Here is a 21,196-nt window from a genome sequence, read left to right as displayed (position 1 = left end):
AGGGTGTTTTTAGGTATATTAAAGATCTTAGCTAAATGGTTGCTTTATCATTTTAGCAATATTGACATGCTGGTGTTTTGCTGGCGCTGCATATTGTGTATCATGCTTGGTGCCTTGATATGACATGTCGGGATGTGAACTACAGCCAGTAGCAACATTGCATCAAATCAGAAAAAACTCACAGGTCGTTAATATCCATTCTGACAGCAGACAGGAATGTGTGAATCAAGTCTCATGGTACTCTGTCTTGATTTTTTTTCTTCATGTATCATCAGTAATCAGAAATATAAACACCGTGAATTTTCATAGCATATTGTCTGGTACCATGTACTTCAGCAGAACATTGAATGCAATGCCAGGAGTAACTGTCATGCTTTGCACAATAATTCATCCTGTATATTGTGCTTGAGCGAAATGCAGAGGATTACCAAGACCTCAGGGCCGCTTCATCATAGGAATATCTTCACAAAATGGGAGCTCATATGACATTTCAATCCCAATACCATGATGAGTGAATGGCCTTCAAAGCATTCTTTTCCTCGAGGAGTCATGGGGTTGTGTGGCTTGATTTCTTACAGATATTACATTTCTCACAATAAAGCATATTGTACATGGGAAATGTCACACTTTCCTGTCTACAACAATCTAGTATAACCCACATGGGATGGATGTTTTAGTCTCAGTACGGTCACTTGCAAACACAGAATTGTATGCTTGAGAACAGCATGAGCATGACAACATGGACTACCTTCGACCAGGACAAATTACAATACGCATATGTATAGTTGATATGTATAGTCCCTTCTATTAGATAGAATTCAACATGTGATGCACACATGTGGTTTTGATCTTTTGGAGTTCATCAGCTATTATTGAAGCCCATGCACAAGCTCCCGCAGTGGGGATACAATTTATAGCACCTATGCTCACCTATATTGTTATATTAAAAAAATAACAGGCATGCATAGTGTTTTAATACAGGGCTTACAAGTACTTCTCCGGTACTGTGGAGACAGGCAAACGACGGCTAACTCCAAAGCTGACAGTCTTCAGGGAGCAGGACAGAGAGACAGCCAGTCTCCCAACACTTTCTAGTTACAACAAGTGTAATGAGCAATTAGCTCTCACAAACTTCATTCATTTTAAAAAAGGGGGACTTTTACTTCAATTTTAATAGTAATCAGTTACTGGTGTGCTACTTTCAAAATGAATGACGAAAGTAATGAATTATTCAGAACACTGCAGGCAAGGATCAATTATTCTCAGTGGGTTCTTTAGGTCACTACAAAATAGGTGTATACGCTTTCTTTCTTTCTTTCTTTCTTTCTTTCTTTCTTTCTTTCTTTCTTTCCTTTTATTTTTTTCAATCGTGTTATTCTATTTTTCTCACAGGTCATGAAACTCTTTCCATTGTGTGCTCACATAATTTGAACAGGAGCACAAAGAAGATAAAACCTACAGTGGGTGCCCCTTACTACACTTAATGGTCACATTATTAAGGACTTCTCATTAATGCTAATGCTAATCAGCCAATCGCATGACAGGAACTCAAAATATTTAAGCACACACAGACACACACACACACACCACACACACGGTCAAGATGAACTTCATATCAAGCATGAGAATGGTGAAGAAATGTGATTTAAGCAACTTCAAATGTGGCATGGGTCTTAGTGCCAGGCAGGCTAGTTTGAGGATTTCTGAAACTGCTGATCTACTGGGATTTTCTGGCACAACCATCTCCAGGGTTCAGAGAAAATGGTCTGAAAAATTGGTGAAAATGCCTTGTTGATGCCAGAGGTGAGAGCAGACTGGGCAGGCTGGTTCAAGATGAAAGGCAGAGAAAGAAATAAAGGCAACACTAACCCAAATAACTACTCTTTACAACCAAAGTTTTCAGAAAACCATCTCTGACCATACATCACATTGAACCTTGAAGCTGATGGCCTTCAGCAACAAAATCCCACACCGGAAACTTGAGACTGGACAATAAATCTTTTTAAAATTATTGCCTGTTCTAATTGCTCTTGATTTCTCCTCATGCATTCAGATGGTGCGGTCAGAGTGTGGCATAAACTAGTATCTATAATTCAAGCTGCCGCTGGTTGGTGGAATTCTCTTGGAGCACTTTGGGGCCTTTAGTATTGATCCAGCATTGTTTGAATGCCAGTGTGTAGCTGAGTATTCCTGCTGACCATGTCTATCCTTTTATGACCATGGTGTATCTATCCTGTGACTCCCAGGGGGCACCATGACACCACGACGCAAAGTTCAAATCATCTCATAAGTTCTCTTTGAACATGACAATGACTCCACTGGACTCCAATCGCCTCTTCTCAATTTAATAGCATGTCTATGGGAAGCGGTTCGATGGGACCATTGCATCATAGATGTAGAGCCAATTACTTCCAGCACCTTGCTGAATGAGGGCAGTTCTCAGGGCCTATAGTGGGTCCAAACTGGAAAGAACAAATCCTTACTGAATAAAGTGAATAAAGTGGCTGTTGAGTCATTGCACCATTCTTTAAAACAATTATAAATATGCATGTCCTCATTCACGAAAGATTCACCTAAATAAATGCTGACAAGCCAGTGGTAACAGAATTCTTGTTTAATTAGTCACCATGACAACCATGGAGCATGCTTTATTGTTTTCTTTGTGTGCGTGTTGATGTATTCCTGCACACACACACACACACACACACACACACACACACACACACACACACACACACACACACACACACACACACACACACACACACACACACACACACACACACACACACACACACACACACACACACACAAAACGCGTTGTGAGTTCTGTCCAAGTGTGTCAGGAACTGCTGCCTCCTCCTCGCAGGCAGGCAGCTCTCCCCGGCTGGAATGGCCGCCTGTCTGTTTGCTTCTGTTGGTTTGTATTCATCACCCTGGCGGTTTGTAAATAGCCGTGTGGCCCCGGAGACAGCTCCACAGCGCTCACTTCTCGTTTGGCCATTTCCCCCGGACCCCTGCTATCCTGCTCAGTCTCTCAGCAGCTGCACGCAGTGTGCAGATCCTGCTGGAGCGAGAGCGCAGCACGAGCACCATCTCTCTCTCTCTCTCTCTCTCCCCCCCTCTCTCTCTATCTCTCTCTCTCTCTCTCTTTCTCTCTCCCAGCATAAGTCTACTTGAGCAGTTGGCAAGTTTTCCTCCAGAAGTGAACCGGGCGGGAGTCGATCGGGGCGAGCGGTTTTCCTCTCCTCCTCCATCCGACAGGGTTTCCTTCGTTCGCGTCAACTTGTTTTTTTTTTTTTTTTTTGACGCCGCAAATCTTGGCGATGACAGCCGCCGGACCACATCCCGTCGCCGTGCTCCTGCTCTGCCTCGTCTCCTCGGTGGGCTGCAATATGTTTGCATTCACCGAGGAGCCGTTTGACAGAGTCGGGAAATCGGACGGGTACTGTAGTCGGATTTTACGGGCTCAGAGCAATCGGAAGGAGGGCAACAACGAGTTTCTGCTGCGCGTCGAGGGAGATCCGGAGAGCTACCAGCCAGGCAGCACATACAGAGGTTGGTGTTTTTTGTTTTTTTTCGTCTTTAGTGGCATACACTATAATGTGCACATTGTCATTCAGCGGGAATTTGTGCAAACTTGAGAATAAGTTTCTCCACAATCTACTTCTGATGAATCTTTAAGTGAATGCGCACTGAAAGTGAACTGTGGGGAGCGAATAAAGAAATAACTGCATCTCCTCATAGACAAGAGACCCTCCCATGTTATTCGGGGAACAATAAGCTGAAACATTTCTCAAGAAGACTGCCTTAGGTTTGATCTTCATCACTTGATCGTTACATTCTCATAGCCGTATGCATTGTTTGTATATTATTAAGTGCCCCCATTCATAATAATTATGTAGTTTAAAAGTAGATATTTCTTGAAATGGCACGTATAGTTGCGAAAAAGGAGGTGGGGGTGGGTGGGATGGTTGTTTTCCAGCTATGGAGCAAACTGAATCTGCTCCATCATCCCTGGGGTGAAGCGCACCATGTCTGGAGGGAAGCACCATATTTGCATTGAGCTCCTCTCTTTCTATCCAATTTTGTTTTTCTAAACTCGTTCGCTGAACAAAAGACGCTTAAAGCAACAAAGTAAGCCATGCTTTGGTGTTTTTATACATTCTGGTTTTCAGTAACTTTTCTTACTTTTTTCCTAATAAAATTAACCAAATACAACTAAATTGTGTAGTACTGGAGCTGTAACAGCAACAACAATAATTCAAATGTCGCCATGCTTTACATTTGGAGGGACACAATCTGACAATGCTCAAAAGCTTTATATTTTATTCTTAAAAAAAACCAACCCCAGACCCCTCAGTTAATTCTTGTCTGCTTTCAGTAACCTGCATGAAAAAAGACCCGTTTAAAGTGAGTCTGATTTGTTTTTGTCTAAAGTGTTATTGTGAGCAGTGGATGGCCATGTGCCATCTGTTCTGTGAACTTGATTCCTTCATTGCCCTTCTGCTCCTTTCAACATTTTGCTTATTGCCGTTACACAAAACAGTTTTACATGATTAAAGTGGCAACTTCGTTAGTCTGAAGAGCGGAAACTAAAGTTGCCGACACCGTCATCCTTTCCTGAAGCAATATCCACGTAATCTATGTATGGCTGCATTGCCATGTTGGGACTGTCAGTACACAGACAGGAGTTGGATAAAGGATCCTTTTCTAGATCTGTCACAACGTTCTGTGAGTAATTTGCAGATGCCACAACACCACTCTGGCACGCACTTCGTGAGAGCCACTTTAGCTCCCTGTTCAGAGTGAGGATTATAATTCATCCATGTTAAGTGATGGATGCTCCCTTTTCTTTGTTTCCATTTAGTTACTCTGTCTGCAACCAGCCCCTCCTACTTCAGAGGGTTCACACTTATTTCCCTAAAGGAGGGCACCGAAGGAGACCAGGACGAGGACTACGCTGGGAATTTTCAGGTAAGGTAGCAGCTAATGATTAGACTGTTATGATATAGTCCCCCCCCCCCATTGTTTGAGACACTTTAAGAAAACCGATTCATCATGTGACAAATGTTCAAGTTGCAATACATTTGAATACTAACAAAAGACAAGCCAACCCTGTCAACTGCACCTGGTTTAACAGTAATGCCAATACCGTCTATCCTCTGGAGTCCAGCATAAGCACTGTGCAGGATCTGTGAAGACAGAAAAGGAGATCCTGCTTCTGCCGCCTTCCAGGCTTCACATATCCAAGTGTGATTATTCTCACCTCAGCTCCTCTAACAGGCTTGATATAGCATATGAAAAGAGCCGACCCTCAGCTCAGCTCCACACATCTGTGCTTCACCAGGCTGTCGAGGTACAAGTGTGAAGACTTTAAGAAGCTGTACATTCATATGCAGGTATACATTTCATGTATGTAGGGGGTGTACAGTTAGACTGGTTTAAGGGCTAATTAGCATTTTACATAGGCAGTTCTCGGAGGAGTGCTGTAGGACTGTAGGATAGAGAACAGAGAGGGACAAGAGTATAAAGGAAAAAAGGGAATGCTGGGAAATTGGTGCTGCTACGCACTTGTTATAATGGCCAAATATGTGAGGTCTTTGTAATTATAATGTTGGGTGAGGAGTGAGGTGGTAGAGAGACTAGTTGGTGGACTGTGTGTGTGTGTGTGTGTGTGTGTGTGTGTGTGTGTGTGTGTGTGTGTGTGTTTGTGTGTGAGAACGAGTGCAACAGAGAGTCATTAGAGGAAAGATAATGAGCCTGTGATAAATGATAGATTTATTACATTACTTCATTTCTAGTTTATGTATACTTGTAAACATATAATGCCGTGTGAATCACAAAATGTAACGTGCTTAGTTGTTAATTCAACATGGTCACAGTGTGGGACAGATTGTGAGGTGACAGCATTATGAATCTTTAACGACATTCATAACCTTTAAATACCTCAGTGTTTACTGGTTCTTGTTGTCTTCCCTTCTAGTTTATTACAGCCATTCAAAGTTTATTTCATCTGAGTCAAGGCTGCAGTTTCCATAAATTTACTGCACTTATGTGGTGCATAAGAGCACAAACTGTTAAAATTGTTGAAGGTAGCCGAGCAAGTACGGGACCCTTCATAATGCCTAACTATTAAAGACAGAGAGTAATACTGGAGCGTAATTTACATGGGTAAACCCAGCGTACTATTCATACCGACGTATGGAATCAAGCTATCAAATCACATACAGACACCCAGTCTGAACCTAAGCCACATCCCTTTCCTGCTCAGCGCTTGAAATCATATGTTTTGTTGGAGCATATCCTGTGAAGAAGCAGTTGTTAAATGGCTTTAAAAGCACGCGTGGCTTTCTTGTTTTCCAGACTCTTGTGAACCTGTCGGTTTCAGTTGCTTCCCACATAAAACCCTATTATTTTACTGAGCCCCTCCTGCAATTCACGACAAAGTTCGCACAGCAGTCCTCAGGCTGCTCTGATCACGGTTGCTGCCATGCTGTGGCGCTCTTTGTGAACCTGAGCTTTGAATACGGAGGACATGAAAAAACTGGATCCTTTTATTTTTGTCTCGTGTGCACCTCACATCTCATTAACCAGCATTATCACCGGCCTTTTTCGTTCCCCATTTTTATTTGTCTTTGCAAATGATGTCATGCTGTTATTATTTAATGCCAGTCTCGAGCTTGCTCCTCAGCCATATGGCGAAGGGTGATGCGGCGTGAAAGGCGCTAAGTGTCAGGAGTAAAGAGGGGCAACCTTGGATCATTTGAATCACACTCAGTCCCATTACTCCACACTTGAATACATGAATACACAGAAAATGCTCTGTAAAATAAAAAAATGTGTAACCACTAACTTTTAGAGTTTGGCTAAAAGTAAAAAGAAAAGTGGGCATCTCATCACTTATGACTTGATTTTTGCGAGGGTTTGAGAAGTCAGAGGTTCTCTGCATCGCTTTGGACAATCGCCTGTCTCATCGCCTGTCTCATCGCAAGCAATCTATGACAGCGTATCACACGCAAACTGCTGTCCAAAGAGATATCTTTTCATTATCACCTGCCCAGTGAGTCTTTTATGTTTCATGCGTCTTATGTCGGGAAAGCACACAGACACACCATCCCTGTGCTCTGAAAGAGCTCTGGGTGGACCAGCCTCCAGGCAGTGAAAGGAAAAAAAGAGAGAGAAAGGAATCTGCAACAGAAGACGTCGGGCTTTATTTAACATACAGCTCATTTGAAATCTGCTGGTGTGCCCAATCTCAGCCGTCTCAGGACAGCTCCCCACTTGATGAAAAGCACTTTTATTGAGCTCACTGGGGAGGTCAGCTGCCACTGTGTGTGTATGTGTGTTTCTTTGGCAGGAGTGTAAACCAGCAGGGAATGCTGGCGATGTCCGACGGGACATTACTTCTCAGCGGGATGAGATAATAGGACAAGAAAAGGCAAATTGCTGTGTGTCTGTGTGATGAGACAAAGGGGGAAGTCATGATCTTACATTAGGGCAGCAAAGATATTTTGACACTTGGATTCTATGCAAAATGCACCGATTATGCTTTCGGTGAGTTAGCATGTTATTAAGATTGATGTTTAATGTTATTATTTGAATTCGACCAGCAGCGAGTGTTAAGGCTGATAAGCTGCAAAATCTGATGCATAAATCAAAAAAGACTATTTCATTTTTCCTCTAATGTGTCACATTTTTTTCTGTCTTGTTTGACAATGGGTGTCAGGGTATGGTAAAAGACTTTAAAACTGGGGACTGAAAGGAGATCATAGGTCACTTTGGAGCAAATTGGTTTCTTCTTCTTGCAGCTGGTTTTCAATGCATTCCCATGAGACTTCACCGGCTTTACATGCGTTGTAGTCCAGTCAGGACAACCCAGGATGCCTGTTAGGAACCATGGGAACATGAAGAGGAGGGGGATAATCCATCAGACTGAGATCAGGCTGCATACACATGAACTGGCTTCGCACGCACGCACGCACGCACGCACGCACGCACGCACACTCAAATAAAGCTCTCTCTGACCCTTTTTCTATCATTAACCATAGCCTTGGAATTCATATCTTAACCCTAAAAACACTATGTCGTCATATAGTTCCTAAAATTAGGTGAGACCCTTCAGATTGTGTATGTTCTCAGTATTTGGACCCTACAAAGAGAGTAAAACAAGGGCACAGGCACACATGCCTGGACACACTCGCACACAGACACAAACACTCGCAAAGAGAGCTCATTCATAACATAGCATGACAAAGGAAATTCTCTGGTGACAGCTTTATGGAGTGAGAAAGTTCCACGCTTTCACTGCCCTGATGTCACTTCCTATCAAACGGATCCTTGGTCTCTGCACAGTGAATATTACATCGTTGGCTGCGCTCCCTCATGCAACCAGCTCAACTCATTTTCTGTCCAGTTAAAATCAATGAGATGCTGAGTATTTCAAGTGCACAGTGGAGAGTGGAGAGGGCAACATTCATTTGGGCTTTTCAGTTTGAATAAAGCGAAATCTGGTGATTTTTAGAAAATACTGTCATGATTTTTGCATCTTGAAGTTAACTTACTTATTGAGCATTGGAAGGGAATTAAATTTTGCCAAAGCCTTTTCCGTTCAGTCCTGATGAGTTTGAGAATATATTCAAATGTTCAAATTATACATTTGGTGCCATGCTCCTTTTATTGTGACTTTATTCTAGTAATTGCTTCATCCTGACCAAGAGGCTGCAGCCCCTTTCAGTTAAACACTGAGTCCCGCTTGGAGCTCTTCTCCCATTGTATCGTCGACCAGCCACTCCTCCCTCATTTTTACTTTCTTCTCAGGTGTGACTGTCTTTATTTCCCTTAGCTCTTCTATTCAAGAATGGCTCGGGGCTTTACAGTTCTCATGCACTGCATAAAGCAGTATGTCATAAGGAGCGTACTGAGTAGACATATAGTCGTCACAAAGTGAGCCATTTTGTTCCCTAGTGTTTTCCTTTCAAAGATCGCCTCCATTTCCATAACATTAGCCAATTATTCAAGACAAACGTATAGAGTGTTTAACTAGCACAGGTGCATTTCCAGAACCTATGTGAAGAATTTGGTCAATGTTAATTATATCATAATAATGATTATTTAGTCGAAGCTTTCAAAGAGAAATAAAGCACCTCAAGTCATCACATTCCAAAAGACTTTCCCACCTCTTGGCCTGGTCTCTCAGCTTTAATTACACTACAGCAATCCAACCACCGTATAATATTTGAGCTTTAAAAGGCAAACTATGACCTTTTCCTATTGGCAGGGGATCTTTGTCTCAGGAGCAGGGAGAGACTTACTGCCCTCGCAGGAACCGCACCACTCTCTTGGCCTGGGTATTAAACATGGAATTTTAATACTGCATAACTTCAGCGGCAATCATTGACACCATTTAAATTAAAAAAAGAAAAGAAAAACTCCTCTGTGGGCACATTTATTGTTTTGTAGTAGATGTGGTCAATTTCTTCCGTGGAATTTCATTGGGAAAAGTCGAGGTATTCTGTTACTGGCTTTGTGAAATCTGGCAACAAACCTGCTGCAAGTTTCCTCTGGTTTGACATTTCATAAAAGGCACTTGTCATAATCCCCCCAATTTCCTGCCCTTTTTCACCACCCTTTCAGCCCATTCAGGTGGAGGAAATGAACTTTTTCTCAATTAATACCACATTGCTTCTGGCTCTAATCACAGTCAAATGAGTGATTTGCTTGCCTCGTCTATCCACTCCAGCTCATTAAATCAAGGCTGCAACCAGGAATCAATTATATTGACAAAAATCGATTATGAAAATGTGTTGGCAACAAACTGCATGATATATTACGCGTGTCATGTTATTATTGCTGCTGCAAACTGTGTGATTTATGTCACATGCACATAACTGAGTGAAGTATGCCAGTGCTAATGTGGAGTCACCAGTAGTTAAAAAAAGACCTGACCAGGTTTGGGTAAGATACTAGGAAGAAGTACATGAATACAGTTACTTCATCAAAAAAATTACTTGTGCAGAAAAGTAACTTGTGAGTTGCTTTCAATTGTCTTTTAATTAAGATGTCTTAATAATGTACATTTCGTAATGATGCTGTGACACATTAGCGGCGGGTTCAGCACTATGCGGGTCACAGTACAATGGTGGTGCATACACATTATTTTGTTACATGTTACTTCCAGCACTGGACATGACAGGAGGACAACTGTTCTGATGTTCTCGCCTGAATTTTTCTAAAGGCTGTTAACAACTCACAAGAAGTATTATGAAGCTTAATTTAAGAAAACTGACAATGAACAGCATGAGAACACATGAGCTGGTGGAGCACAACAGCAGGATGTATCATTATATAATCTCTCATATGTCCCATGATGACATATGGAAACATTTCAGCCTCTTGCAGTTCATCTTGTACTGATGTCTTCATGATCCCATTGCAACCAACAGCAGATAACAGTGCTAGCAGGGAGTACATTATTATTTGACATCATCATTGAGGAATCCAAAGCAACTGCGGTTTTCACCTATATTTACTGTTAATTGTATATTTAATCAGTATTTATATTTGATTAACTATTAGAATAAACATATATTTATTGTCTACCTAAGCAAAAAGAAAAACTGACTACTGGCACAGTAGTTGCATGACCAATACTTGCAAATAGACTTGCCATGTTAATGTATTTAAAGCTTGCATGAGATTCTGATAAGAGGATGCAGTGTTTTAGCTTTCCTCAACAAACCTGCCACAAACACATTCAGACAAATCTATGTTAGAAACACAGGTTGGTTCTTGAGTTTCTATACATCTCAGCACCAAGTGAATGACAACGTTGTTTCACTAGAGTGACACATAATATATAGAATGGAAGAACGGAGAGGCATGCCACTAGACTGGATTAATCACTGTTCTGGGTGAAACACCATAACCATCTTTATTGGGTTATGAACCTTGAGGTCCAGAGCAGCTTGTGTCTGTATCCTCAGCACATTGACAGTGATATATTTTCACATGGACCCACACCATAAAAATACCGGCTTCCATCTGGTTTCTCTCACTCAGAGGCAGTTGCTCCCAGCTTTTTCTCTTGCGACCTCTCAAAAAGATGTAAAAAAAAAATTCTTCTGACTAATTCAGTATATCTAGTAGTTATTAACAATTGTACCAAGGTTTGATTACCCCAATAAAAATTATAACTTTGCTCAATTTAACCCAGTCAAAATTGACAAATCCAAGTAAATCACAAGGAAAATCTCTTTATGAAACACCAGAAACACAATAGCTAGTATGTGACTAAATAAAGGGTTCACAAATCCTAAAATGAGATCAAGCCTCTGCTGTAAACATACACTTACTCCCATTATCTGATGATACTCACCAATGCATGAGACATCTCTTGTTGCTAATCAGCGCATTATTTCTGCTTTTGTTGCATAACCGTACAGTAAGGCATGATGTATGCAAATTAAATTCAACTCCTGCTGCTAATAATGTTTATTAGCTGGAGAGCTAACAAAGGGAACCAACTTTCCAAGAAGAAAATCACATGTGCTATTTCTGGGTCCTTCAAAGGTGAGCATTTCTCAAGAGCATTCATTACTGATTTCTTGGCGTGTGTGTGTGTGAATGTTTTCCAGATAATTGATGAGGAGGAAACACAGTACATGACCAACTGTCCACCTGCTGTGACAGAGAGCACGCCTCGCAGGCGGACCAGCATCCAAGTGTTTTGGACTGCGCCCCCGGGTGGCTCCGGCTGTGTTCTTATCAAGTATGTATACAGCAGCCTTTCTGAGAGAGGCAAGTCCTCAGCTCAGTGACTAACACATACACGATACCCCGCTAATGGAAGACGACTGTTCGCTTGTACAACTGTGTCCTTTACTAGTAAGTATTTGTCTTGCAGAGAAGGTGTTCTTTTCTCTCCACTATGATTGATATGAGATTCTATCTCGTCTACAAGTACCATCTTGGAGTAAAAACAGGGTAGTTATGGCTGAGGCATTTTTAAAGCATAATTCATGCCTAAAATTGATCATTTTAGGCATGATTTGTCAGATTTATGATGTGTATGCACATATCGCAAGAATTGTTTGTTGACAATTCTGTAGGAAAATGCAATTATGAAATACTTTACATTTGGTTTTACTCCAGACTTGTAAAATGTGTTGTTGTTTGTTTGTTTTTTTTGCTAATCTGCAGAGGAATACTTCTGGTACACTCAGAATATAGAAATAGAAACAGAGAAAATCTTGTGTTTTTATGAACCTAGTGTCTAATGGGACAAAAGCCTTGCAAAGATTTTCATATCATAGTTGTGACTGTGTAAGATATTACACCTTATTAGCTTTGTATGTACATGTAGTGTCATTGCACCTAAAAATCTAGCTTTAGCTGTGTAGTAATGTTTTGGTGAAACTTTTATTTTGGTCTGAGATCATTTGAATCTGACATAATTTTTGGGAAATCATAACTTCTGAGTAGTGCTTAATGAAAACGTATGATCTGCATGCATATATGACTTTGACCGTGTATTGGAATTCTTTTAACAGTATGCATGAAAGATTTTTAACTAACTTTAATGCTGTGTTTTTTTCTAAAAGCTCAGCTCATAATAGAGTTTTAATCAGATTATATCTCTGTAGCACTCTGAGCTCTGCTGCCAGAATACATCAAGTCCGCAAGTATAATGACACTGTATTTATTTATTGTTCCTCCCAGCGTAAGCACACTGAAATGTACAATATTAATCAAATCTTCTCTCTTATTGAGCTTCATAATATATTCATCAGCTTCATTCAATATATCGCTGACGGACACCAATCGATTTTGCTGTTACGACTCCTCTGGGCTTGTGTGGATAAAGGAGGATAGTCATGTTAAGTTGAAGGCTGATCATCACAGAAATTCTGTACTCTATAGCAGAGATATATTGAACTAAAGGATGTGGAAAGAATCTCAGGAACCATCAGAAGGGTTTCGGATCAATGTATTATTTAACTGTTTATATACTTGATCTGTTTCTCTTGAGCTTTGTCAGATCTATACTGCATTTTCTTACAACGGGGTGATAAAAAGATAGAATTTCTTAATAATGCACATTCCTATGTGACTCCTACACCGGGATGAGTCTCCCTTTTCTTTAGAAGAGACTAAAGAAAACAGAGACTCATGGCCAACTTCCTCATGACCTGCCCTCCTAGAAATATCTGAAATTCTCTGTCCCCTGTCGGCTATTGTAGGGTGTTTTTCCACCTTGAGCTCTGTGTTTTCATCATCACTGGATAGTGTTATCATTGCCTTTTTCACAGTGCTTCATGTTGTATGATACACTTGCTCTTCTCATACAGACAGGCGGGATGATGGCACAATTGAAATCAGAAAAGAGTGTGGATAAAGGGAAAAGTTGAACAGTGCGCAAGAGCACACATGCTTAAGAGTGCAGAGCTGTGGCTGTAGTACCAGCATACAAAGAAGGACAGACAATCTAAAAGCGATGCTCGTGACAGTGCTAATTACAAACTGGCAATGGATATTTGTTCATCATCCTACCTGCAAGGCAGTTATAATGATAGCAGGGATTTACTATTTATCTTCTGCAATGCAACAAAATATTAATAAAGTCTTCCTCATAGAAGAAGCACATCCATTAAGAATAACAGAAGAGTACAGTTCTTTCCTCTCATAAAGAGAGGTCAGAGGGCGATGCATCAATCTTCACAAGTTGTATTCCATACTATCATTGACACATTTACAAACAAATATAAGTATAGCATATAATTAACAGGACAGGAGCTCAGAAGGAACCAACATATAAAATGATAAATGCTTTCTTATAGATTAGCTTAGAGAAGACAGTTTTATTGCCACCACAAGCAGGATCAATGTTTTATTCATATACAGACATGCTCTGTCACTGTCAGCATACCTGCCTGTAAAACATCATTGTTATTAGAAAGCTCTGCTCATTAGGTTAGAAGTGTACGTGTGTGGCATGTGTGTGAGCTCCTGTTGCTTCTGTGACTCGTGTTGTCTCACAAATCTTGCTCCTCGTGAGTGGTTTGCTTCAGTATAATTGATGGGCCGCCGCTGTCTTTTAGATGGAAAGTCTGAGCTTGGTGGTTTGGTTTGGTCAAAGGTTGGTTCATGATGACAGGGTCAGTCAAGGATGCTCGTTCAATCTCCTGAACAGATCTATTTTCAGTAGACTTATACGCTCAGTGAAATCGTGCCAACGTTTCCAGGCTTGTGTTGCTGCTGCGTACTCTGCTCTTGGATCAAATACAGGATATATGTTGAAGTCTTGCTACATGTAGTTGCGCTTTGGAGAATATTCAATACACATGAATGTTGCTGTTTGGTGTGGCTACACAACAATCACAACACCTCATCCACAGTCGGTAAAAAGACTCACATTCTTTACTTAAATAGAAGTGTAGATATGTATTGGCCTAAACAAAGACTTTGTGAAAAGCAGAAGTAATGATTCAACTCCTTTACTCAAGTTAAGGTAAGAAAGCTGAAGTCCTGGAATGTACCCAATCAAAAACAAACCATACTTTTTTTAACCGTCATAGTAAAATATTATTTTGAGGCATCTCAGTCTGAATTCCAGCTCTGGTTTTATCATTAGATAACATTCCATCAGGCAGTTTAATTTAGGGATCGGCTCAATATTTTAAGAGAAAACACCCTGCTCACATACAGTGGCTTGCAAAAGTGTTCTATTCAATTAAATTCAATTTTGTTTGTACTGTATAGTGCAAAATATAACACAGTCAGTTCAAGGCCCTTTTACTGAGAAAATTCAAACAATTCCACTTGAGCAAGCATAAGTGACGATGGAAAGGAAAAACGTTCTTTTAACAGGAACAAACCTGCAGAAACAGGCTCAGAGGTGCCGGGTTTCTGCTATTCCAGTTGGAATTAGGAGATAGTAGGAGAGGAAAAAGACAGAACCAACAGATAGATTGTAAGGAGGGATTAAAACCCTGGTTCAGGTAAGGAGAAGGGTATTCCAATTCCACTGACAGATCCTGCAGGAAGTTAGATAGAGAGAGAGAAGAGAGAGAGAGAAGAGAGAGAGAGAGAAGAGAGAGCATGGACTACATGCGAGAGACAAATGTTAGTGACACGTAATAGTGAAACATGGCGAGTGAGAAAGCAAAGAAGCTCAGTGTAGGTTCTCCAGCAGTCTCAACCTAAGGCAGCTTAACTAGAAAATGGTCTAGGGTGTCTTGAAACAGCCCGAACTATAAGCTTTATTAAACCGAAAAGTCTGAAGCCTAACCTTAAAAGTAGAAACTGTCAGCCTCCTTAACTAAAACTGGGGTCTGGTTCCACACGAGAAGAGCCTGAAAGCTGAAACACTCTGCCTCCCATTCTACTTTTAGAAAACCTAGGAACCTCCAGTAAGCAGCACTCTGAGAACCAAGTGTTCTTCTGGGGAGATATGAGACTTACAGTTCTTAAATATATGGTGGAGTCTGGTTGTTAAGAGCTTCATATGTTAAAAGAAAGATGTTCAATTCTATTCTAGATTCAACAGGAAGCAAATGAAGAAAGAATATTGGTGTGACTTCTTATGCAGCTGTTCAGACACCCCGATAATATGGGATTACAATAGCCTACTCTGAAAGTAACATGCATGCATACATGGATTGATTTTTCAGCATCACTCTGCATCAACATGTGGTCTGATTGCAGAGATCTTACATAGATGAAGGATAAGTTCTGGTTCAAAAGTTGATGATCTAATGAACGTCCGAGGCCTTCACAAAACAGATGGATTAAGTGACTTCTGAAGCTGCTTGGTTCTGCTGGATTTTATTTTGGAGTATGGGAATAAAGGGGCATGAATACTTTTTAATGCCACACGTTTCAGTTTTTGTCCCAAAAAATGGAAAACCATGAATAATTTTCCTTCCTTTTCGCAATTATGCAGCGCATTGTTTTCGTCTAGCACACAACGTTATAAATACAATATAAAATACATTTACATTTGTGCTTGCAATATGACCAAATGTGGAAAAGTTCAAGGGGTATGAATACTTTTTGTAGTGTCGAGGTGACGAGAGGGGAAAAAAAAGGAAAGTAACATGTTAGTTTAGTAAAGAGGCAGGTTAGTTTTACCCTACTGATGATGTGTTGTTGCGATAGTAATCCTATTACTATCCTATTACTATCCTGGTTACTATTGCAACAACACATCATCAGTAGGGTAAAACTATGAGCAATTAATGTTTTTGAAGAACGAATAAAGGAAATAATTGTCATTATTCAACAGAAATGACAGTCAACAAATAATCAGACCGGGATAAAATGAATACTGGATCATTTTGAAACATACTGTTTCAGAACTGAGTGTTTGATGCCACATAGAAAATAAACAGTACGACAACAAATCAATGAAATAGACTATGGTGTAAAACAGGAGGAGTCCCAGATGTGTAACAGTTAAATGTGATACTTACAGATTTAACTTGTGTAACTTAATGTAACTGGCATTGTTATTATTATAAAATCACTCAAATCTCTAACTGTCCTTTCTGTGTTTTGACGTCTATTAGCCAGTTTTTTAAATGTATGGAAAGGAATATGGAGACACACTCTTGAATCTTGAAATTTAGGGATTATAAGTGAACATGTGGATGAAGGTTTATTGAAAAATCCTTCTGATATTCATGTGATTTCAATAGCTGTTTTTTTCTTTGTTTTTTAAAATCTCTAGATTAGTTACCCTTCCAGAGTTCAAAGTGATGTTTTTTGTCACTACCTTCTGCCTGGTTAGTAAAGACACTGGGGTTTAATAGTTACAGCTAATCACTCCCAATGATAGTGATCATTTTAATTTGTGATAGCAACAGCAGTGCCGAAAAAGCGGACGCTGCAGTGCATCCTCATTGTTCTACACTGCGTTCATCAATAAATGAGCAGAGATAAACACCTTATGCAGGATTTGTTTGCCTCTGGGTGAACAATTCAAGGTATTTTTGCTATCTGAGAACAAGACGGAAAATTTGTCACAGCCAAACAGCAGAAAGTTTCTTTTGCACATTCAATCAGTTGATTAGAAATACAAAGCAGCAGCTTGCTAAATGTTCTTACATATAAAACTGATTACATATCCTAATCTTTATTCCATTATTTTGTTCCTGACTGTACTAAAGACACTATCCCACTATATAACGAGAAGGCACAACACAGCATATTTCGCCAAGTAAGAATGTAGTTAATCTTTTTACTTGACATTAGTCTTCATCAAATACTGAACTTAATGAGTAATTGAATGACAAAATTAGATATGACCTGTTCGTGTCCGATGTGGAAAAGTACAACTCCAATAAAGTGGTATTGTCACACTTCAATTGCCATGGCATTTTGAAAAGTCCCACACAACCATGGAAAGGCACATTCAAATATGATCTATATTTTGCAGTCACCACTGAAGTTGCTATTATCTGGTATCTTTTCATTTGTAGGTGGGAAGCAATTTATTTGTCATTTCCCTCTGGCTCGCATGTGGACGTTCGTGTGATGTGTTTTGATGGGCTGTCTGAGTGCATCAGTGGCCAGATGAATGTTACAACCACATGCAGCTGTCAGAGCCTGTTTATCTCCATCAGCACAACGATAAGATGGATGAAAGAGGCCTTCAGGATGCTAAAGCCACAAGACCCACAAAGACTAAATGTACAAGGTTGCCAGCGGATAGTCCTGATATAGAAACTAAACTGCTACTAGACCATTTTTTATTTTTTTTTAAAGGTGTTACACATTACATTACAGTAACACTTTCACAGCGCGACACCATACAGCATAAAGCTTAGTGATCAGGGAGGTGATGACAAATATACTTGCTTTTCTGCTGACCCTTTTTGTCCTCTTTGAGCTTGGAAAGTGGGGGCCGTTACACTCCCAACACAGATGTTTGCTCTCCGGGTCATAGTCACATTGTGATAGTAAAAAGGCAGGGCAGAGAGGTCCCAAACTTTACGGCATGATGCAATATGGCACTGACTCATGAGGGTTGCTGCTTGCTCCTGCTAAATGGACATGACTGAGGAACAACAAGAACAATTTAAATTCTCCTGTTCACAGTGTCAAAGAGCTACACACAATACCTACACCGAAAATAAATTCTGTGCCACATCCGCTTCATGCAGCACAGGTGGATCATGAGAAATTTCCATAGCATCTCGTTGGAAGTTTGCTTTAGTGATAGTTTTATGCCTTTGTCTCTGAGTTCTTCCTTTCTTCTAAATTCTTTCTGTAGTTGAGCAGAAGAAGCTAAATTAATTCATTTAATCTATTTGTAGCGGAAACAGATTGAACAAAATGAAAATGATTTCATTTTGGAGTGTAGCTGCAGCAGATACAGGAATTTGAGGAATTATTTTCCTCTTTTATGTATCGAGCCACAGGAAGGAACAATTTCTTTTTCCCTTAATCTTTTTTTCCTGTTTACTAATTTCTCTCTCTCTCTCTCTCTCTCTCTCACACACACACACACACACACACACACACACACAGACACGTGCACACACATTTAAATCAGGGCAGTTTTGGGGTGATTGTGATCGGCAGTGGTGTGGATCCAGCAAAGTGAGATAGAATTTAAATTGGATGTTAAATAAGCATTACTCTGCTTGATTGTCTGGCCAGCCCAGGAAAGTGGGCAAGCAGTGAGGCAGAGTGTGCTCCTCTCTCTCGGGGAGATATTTGAAATTGGGGTGAGATTGAATTAAAGCATGAACAATTAGAGATGCGCCGGTGGTGTCTCTCACCCCGAGTCATTTAATCCGTGTTTTGTGAGGTCATTTTGGCCATACGTCATAATCACACACCAATATACACTCAATTGACTCACTTCATTGATTAATTGTAACGATTACAGTGTAATGCGAGACATTTTGTGGGTGTGTGTGTGTGTGTGTGTGTGTGTGTGTGTGTGTGTGTGTGTGTGTGTGTGTGTGTGTGTGTGTGTGACTTAAGGTTGTTTTTGGTTATTTTTACTTTGATTTTGTATTTTGTGGTTAACAACTCCTTTAGAACAAACTTGGATTCTGTTTCGCAGCATTGATAATCGATAATATGGAGAAAGTAAAACAGGACCATTCAACTTAAACTTTCTCACATTATGTGAAAATAATTAGGAGATCATAATTTTTCACAAAACTCACCTTTTCTTATTTTTGTAAGAATTTGTTTTTCTACATAGAAAGGAAAATAACCTGCTGAGAGCTTTTCGGTTTGAAATGGAAGTTTTGAAGTGATTATCTAGTTGGTGGGACTTTTATGCTCTCTGTTCTTTTGTTAGTTGCGTTGCTTTTTGTCCAGACCTTCAATTTACTTTCAAAAGGTAATTACGTTTGAGAAATACTAAGAGAACTGACAGTATCATATTACTGCCTGGTTATTGCTGTCATTCATCATATGAATATGGATCGCATACATACTCTTTCTCAAACGAATCAATAAATATATATAACAGGACTCGTGCAGGAACAACAATTTCTTACACATTTGAACAATCAAGCAGTATCCCCGTTCAATGATGACTGTTGACCTTAAAAGCACAATGTTTTCTTCCTGCACTCCCACCCTAACATGCACACCCGTGTCTATGCTCTTCCAATCACTGCCAGATCTCCAGAGGAGATTCCTTAACATTTGGCAGACATGTTCACTTTTAATTCCCATGTGAACTCATTACATCTTGGTGGGTAAAGGTCAATCTCATATTTGACTTTAAATGTGTCTTATTTCTGTGTATGCAAATTCTCAGAGAAATATATTCCTGTTAACCGGCGATGTTCACGCACACTCATTGCATCACCCATCAGGATTTGGTTGCGGTCAAGCAACAATGTTACTGTGACCTTGTGTTTTGTCCAGTTTCCGTGCATGTTAAAACATCAGGAAAGCCTGGACTTATTTAGTTGAATGTGCATGTACAATAGGATAGGGGCTTGCAAGGTAGTATTTTTTTAAAGATTTTTTTAGCAAAAGCAATGTTTCAAAGATGTGCACAAAGGCCACATGAGGAATGAACAGTCATATTTGATTTTTTTTAGGAATGATTTGAGAGTGACTGATACAAATCTATAAAAATTAACAAGTGAAGAATCTCATTGTATTTGAACTTATGTTTTTTGCAGCACAGTGGCGTAGTGGTTATCATTTTCACCTCAAGAGTCCAGAACCTTTATTTTCAGAGTTTGCAAGTTACTCTAAATTGCCCATTGGTGTATGTGAACTCTTTACAGCAATGTGAATTCTTTTCAAGAACATAGTATGTAGTTTCAAATCTTAATTTCATGATTGTCCTGATCCTCAACTGCATCTTCTGTAGGATGATTTTGACAAAACTGACAGCGTCATCATAAGTGAGTGCAAACGGATCAATTTCACGCTCCTGTAATATCTTACAGGCAGAAAATGAATTATTATATGACACTTAAAGGGCATACATTGAGATATAAAGATGAATGTATTGATAAATGTGTGGCATTCACCAGAAGTAAAACAATCAATAACCCATTACTACTCTGAAGAGTTTTGCGATTTTCTTTATTAGGTATCTTGCTTGATAATACTGTCAGACATTGATACAGGTATTACATTCTCTGTAACATCTTAAATATGTATTTTTTTTTTAATTGTTTTTAAAGCTGGTCCAATTGATCAATTCCCCACAGAAATGTCAGGAAATTTAAATGTAAATGTTCAGCATTTGTTCTTTAAAAAAAAAAGGAGTTTATGCACATTAGTCAGCATTAGTTGACTAATGTGGATAAACCTTGAATTGGCCTTTAATATTATGTATAATTTCTGACATATCAGAGATCATTTCACTCACTGGTGAGCTTACTTTAATACTCCAGGATAAATAGAAAGCAGACCATCCAGCTGGATGGACGCCACCTGGATTAGAAGTTACCCCTGTTCAGCACGTCCTTGTTGGGGTTTATCTCCCTGGAAACCGTCTTGCAGCCATGGCTCTTGTAAAGACTGGTGTATGTGAGGAAGTTAGATCCTAGAAGAATTGTTGTTGTTTTCTCAAGTCTGTTGGCCTCTGAGATTGTTTGTTTGTGACTGATTTACATGTCAAGGCTGCTCTCAGACCTCTTCTCTACCAAGCCCCCGGACAAGCTCTTGAGATAGCTCAATCTGGAGGTTTCTCCGCCAGGCCTCA

The 21,196-nt window shown here is 39.9% G+C and overlaps 1 protein-coding gene across 2 annotated transcripts in view; it reads left to right on the top strand.

The window, feature by feature from the left end:
- Window positions 1-3,154: 3,154 nt before the first annotated feature.
- spon1a (spondin 1a) overlaps window positions 3,155-21,196 on the top strand; it is a 71,475-nt gene continuing 53,433 nt past the window's right edge. The window contains exons 1-3 of one of the 2 annotated variants that reach the window (XM_080490249.1): window positions 3,155-3,558; window positions 4,871-4,977; window positions 11,637-11,770. In XM_080490249.1, the coding sequence (XP_080346375.1) occupies window positions 3,327-3,558; window positions 4,871-4,977; window positions 11,637-11,770 (473 nt within the window). In that variant the 5' untranslated portion in view covers window positions 3,155-3,326. The remainder of the gene's footprint in view (window positions 3,559-4,870; window positions 4,978-11,636; window positions 11,771-21,196) is intronic. The other variant, XM_080490250.1, reaches the window with a different exon arrangement.

This window comes from Lipophrys pholis, assembly GCF_963383615.2.
Source record: "Lipophrys pholis genome assembly, chromosome: 2".
Classification (NCBI taxonomy): domain Eukaryota; kingdom Metazoa; phylum Chordata; class Actinopteri; order Blenniiformes; family Blenniidae; genus Lipophrys; species Lipophrys pholis.
This window is presented reverse-complemented; position numbering and strand designations above follow the sequence as displayed.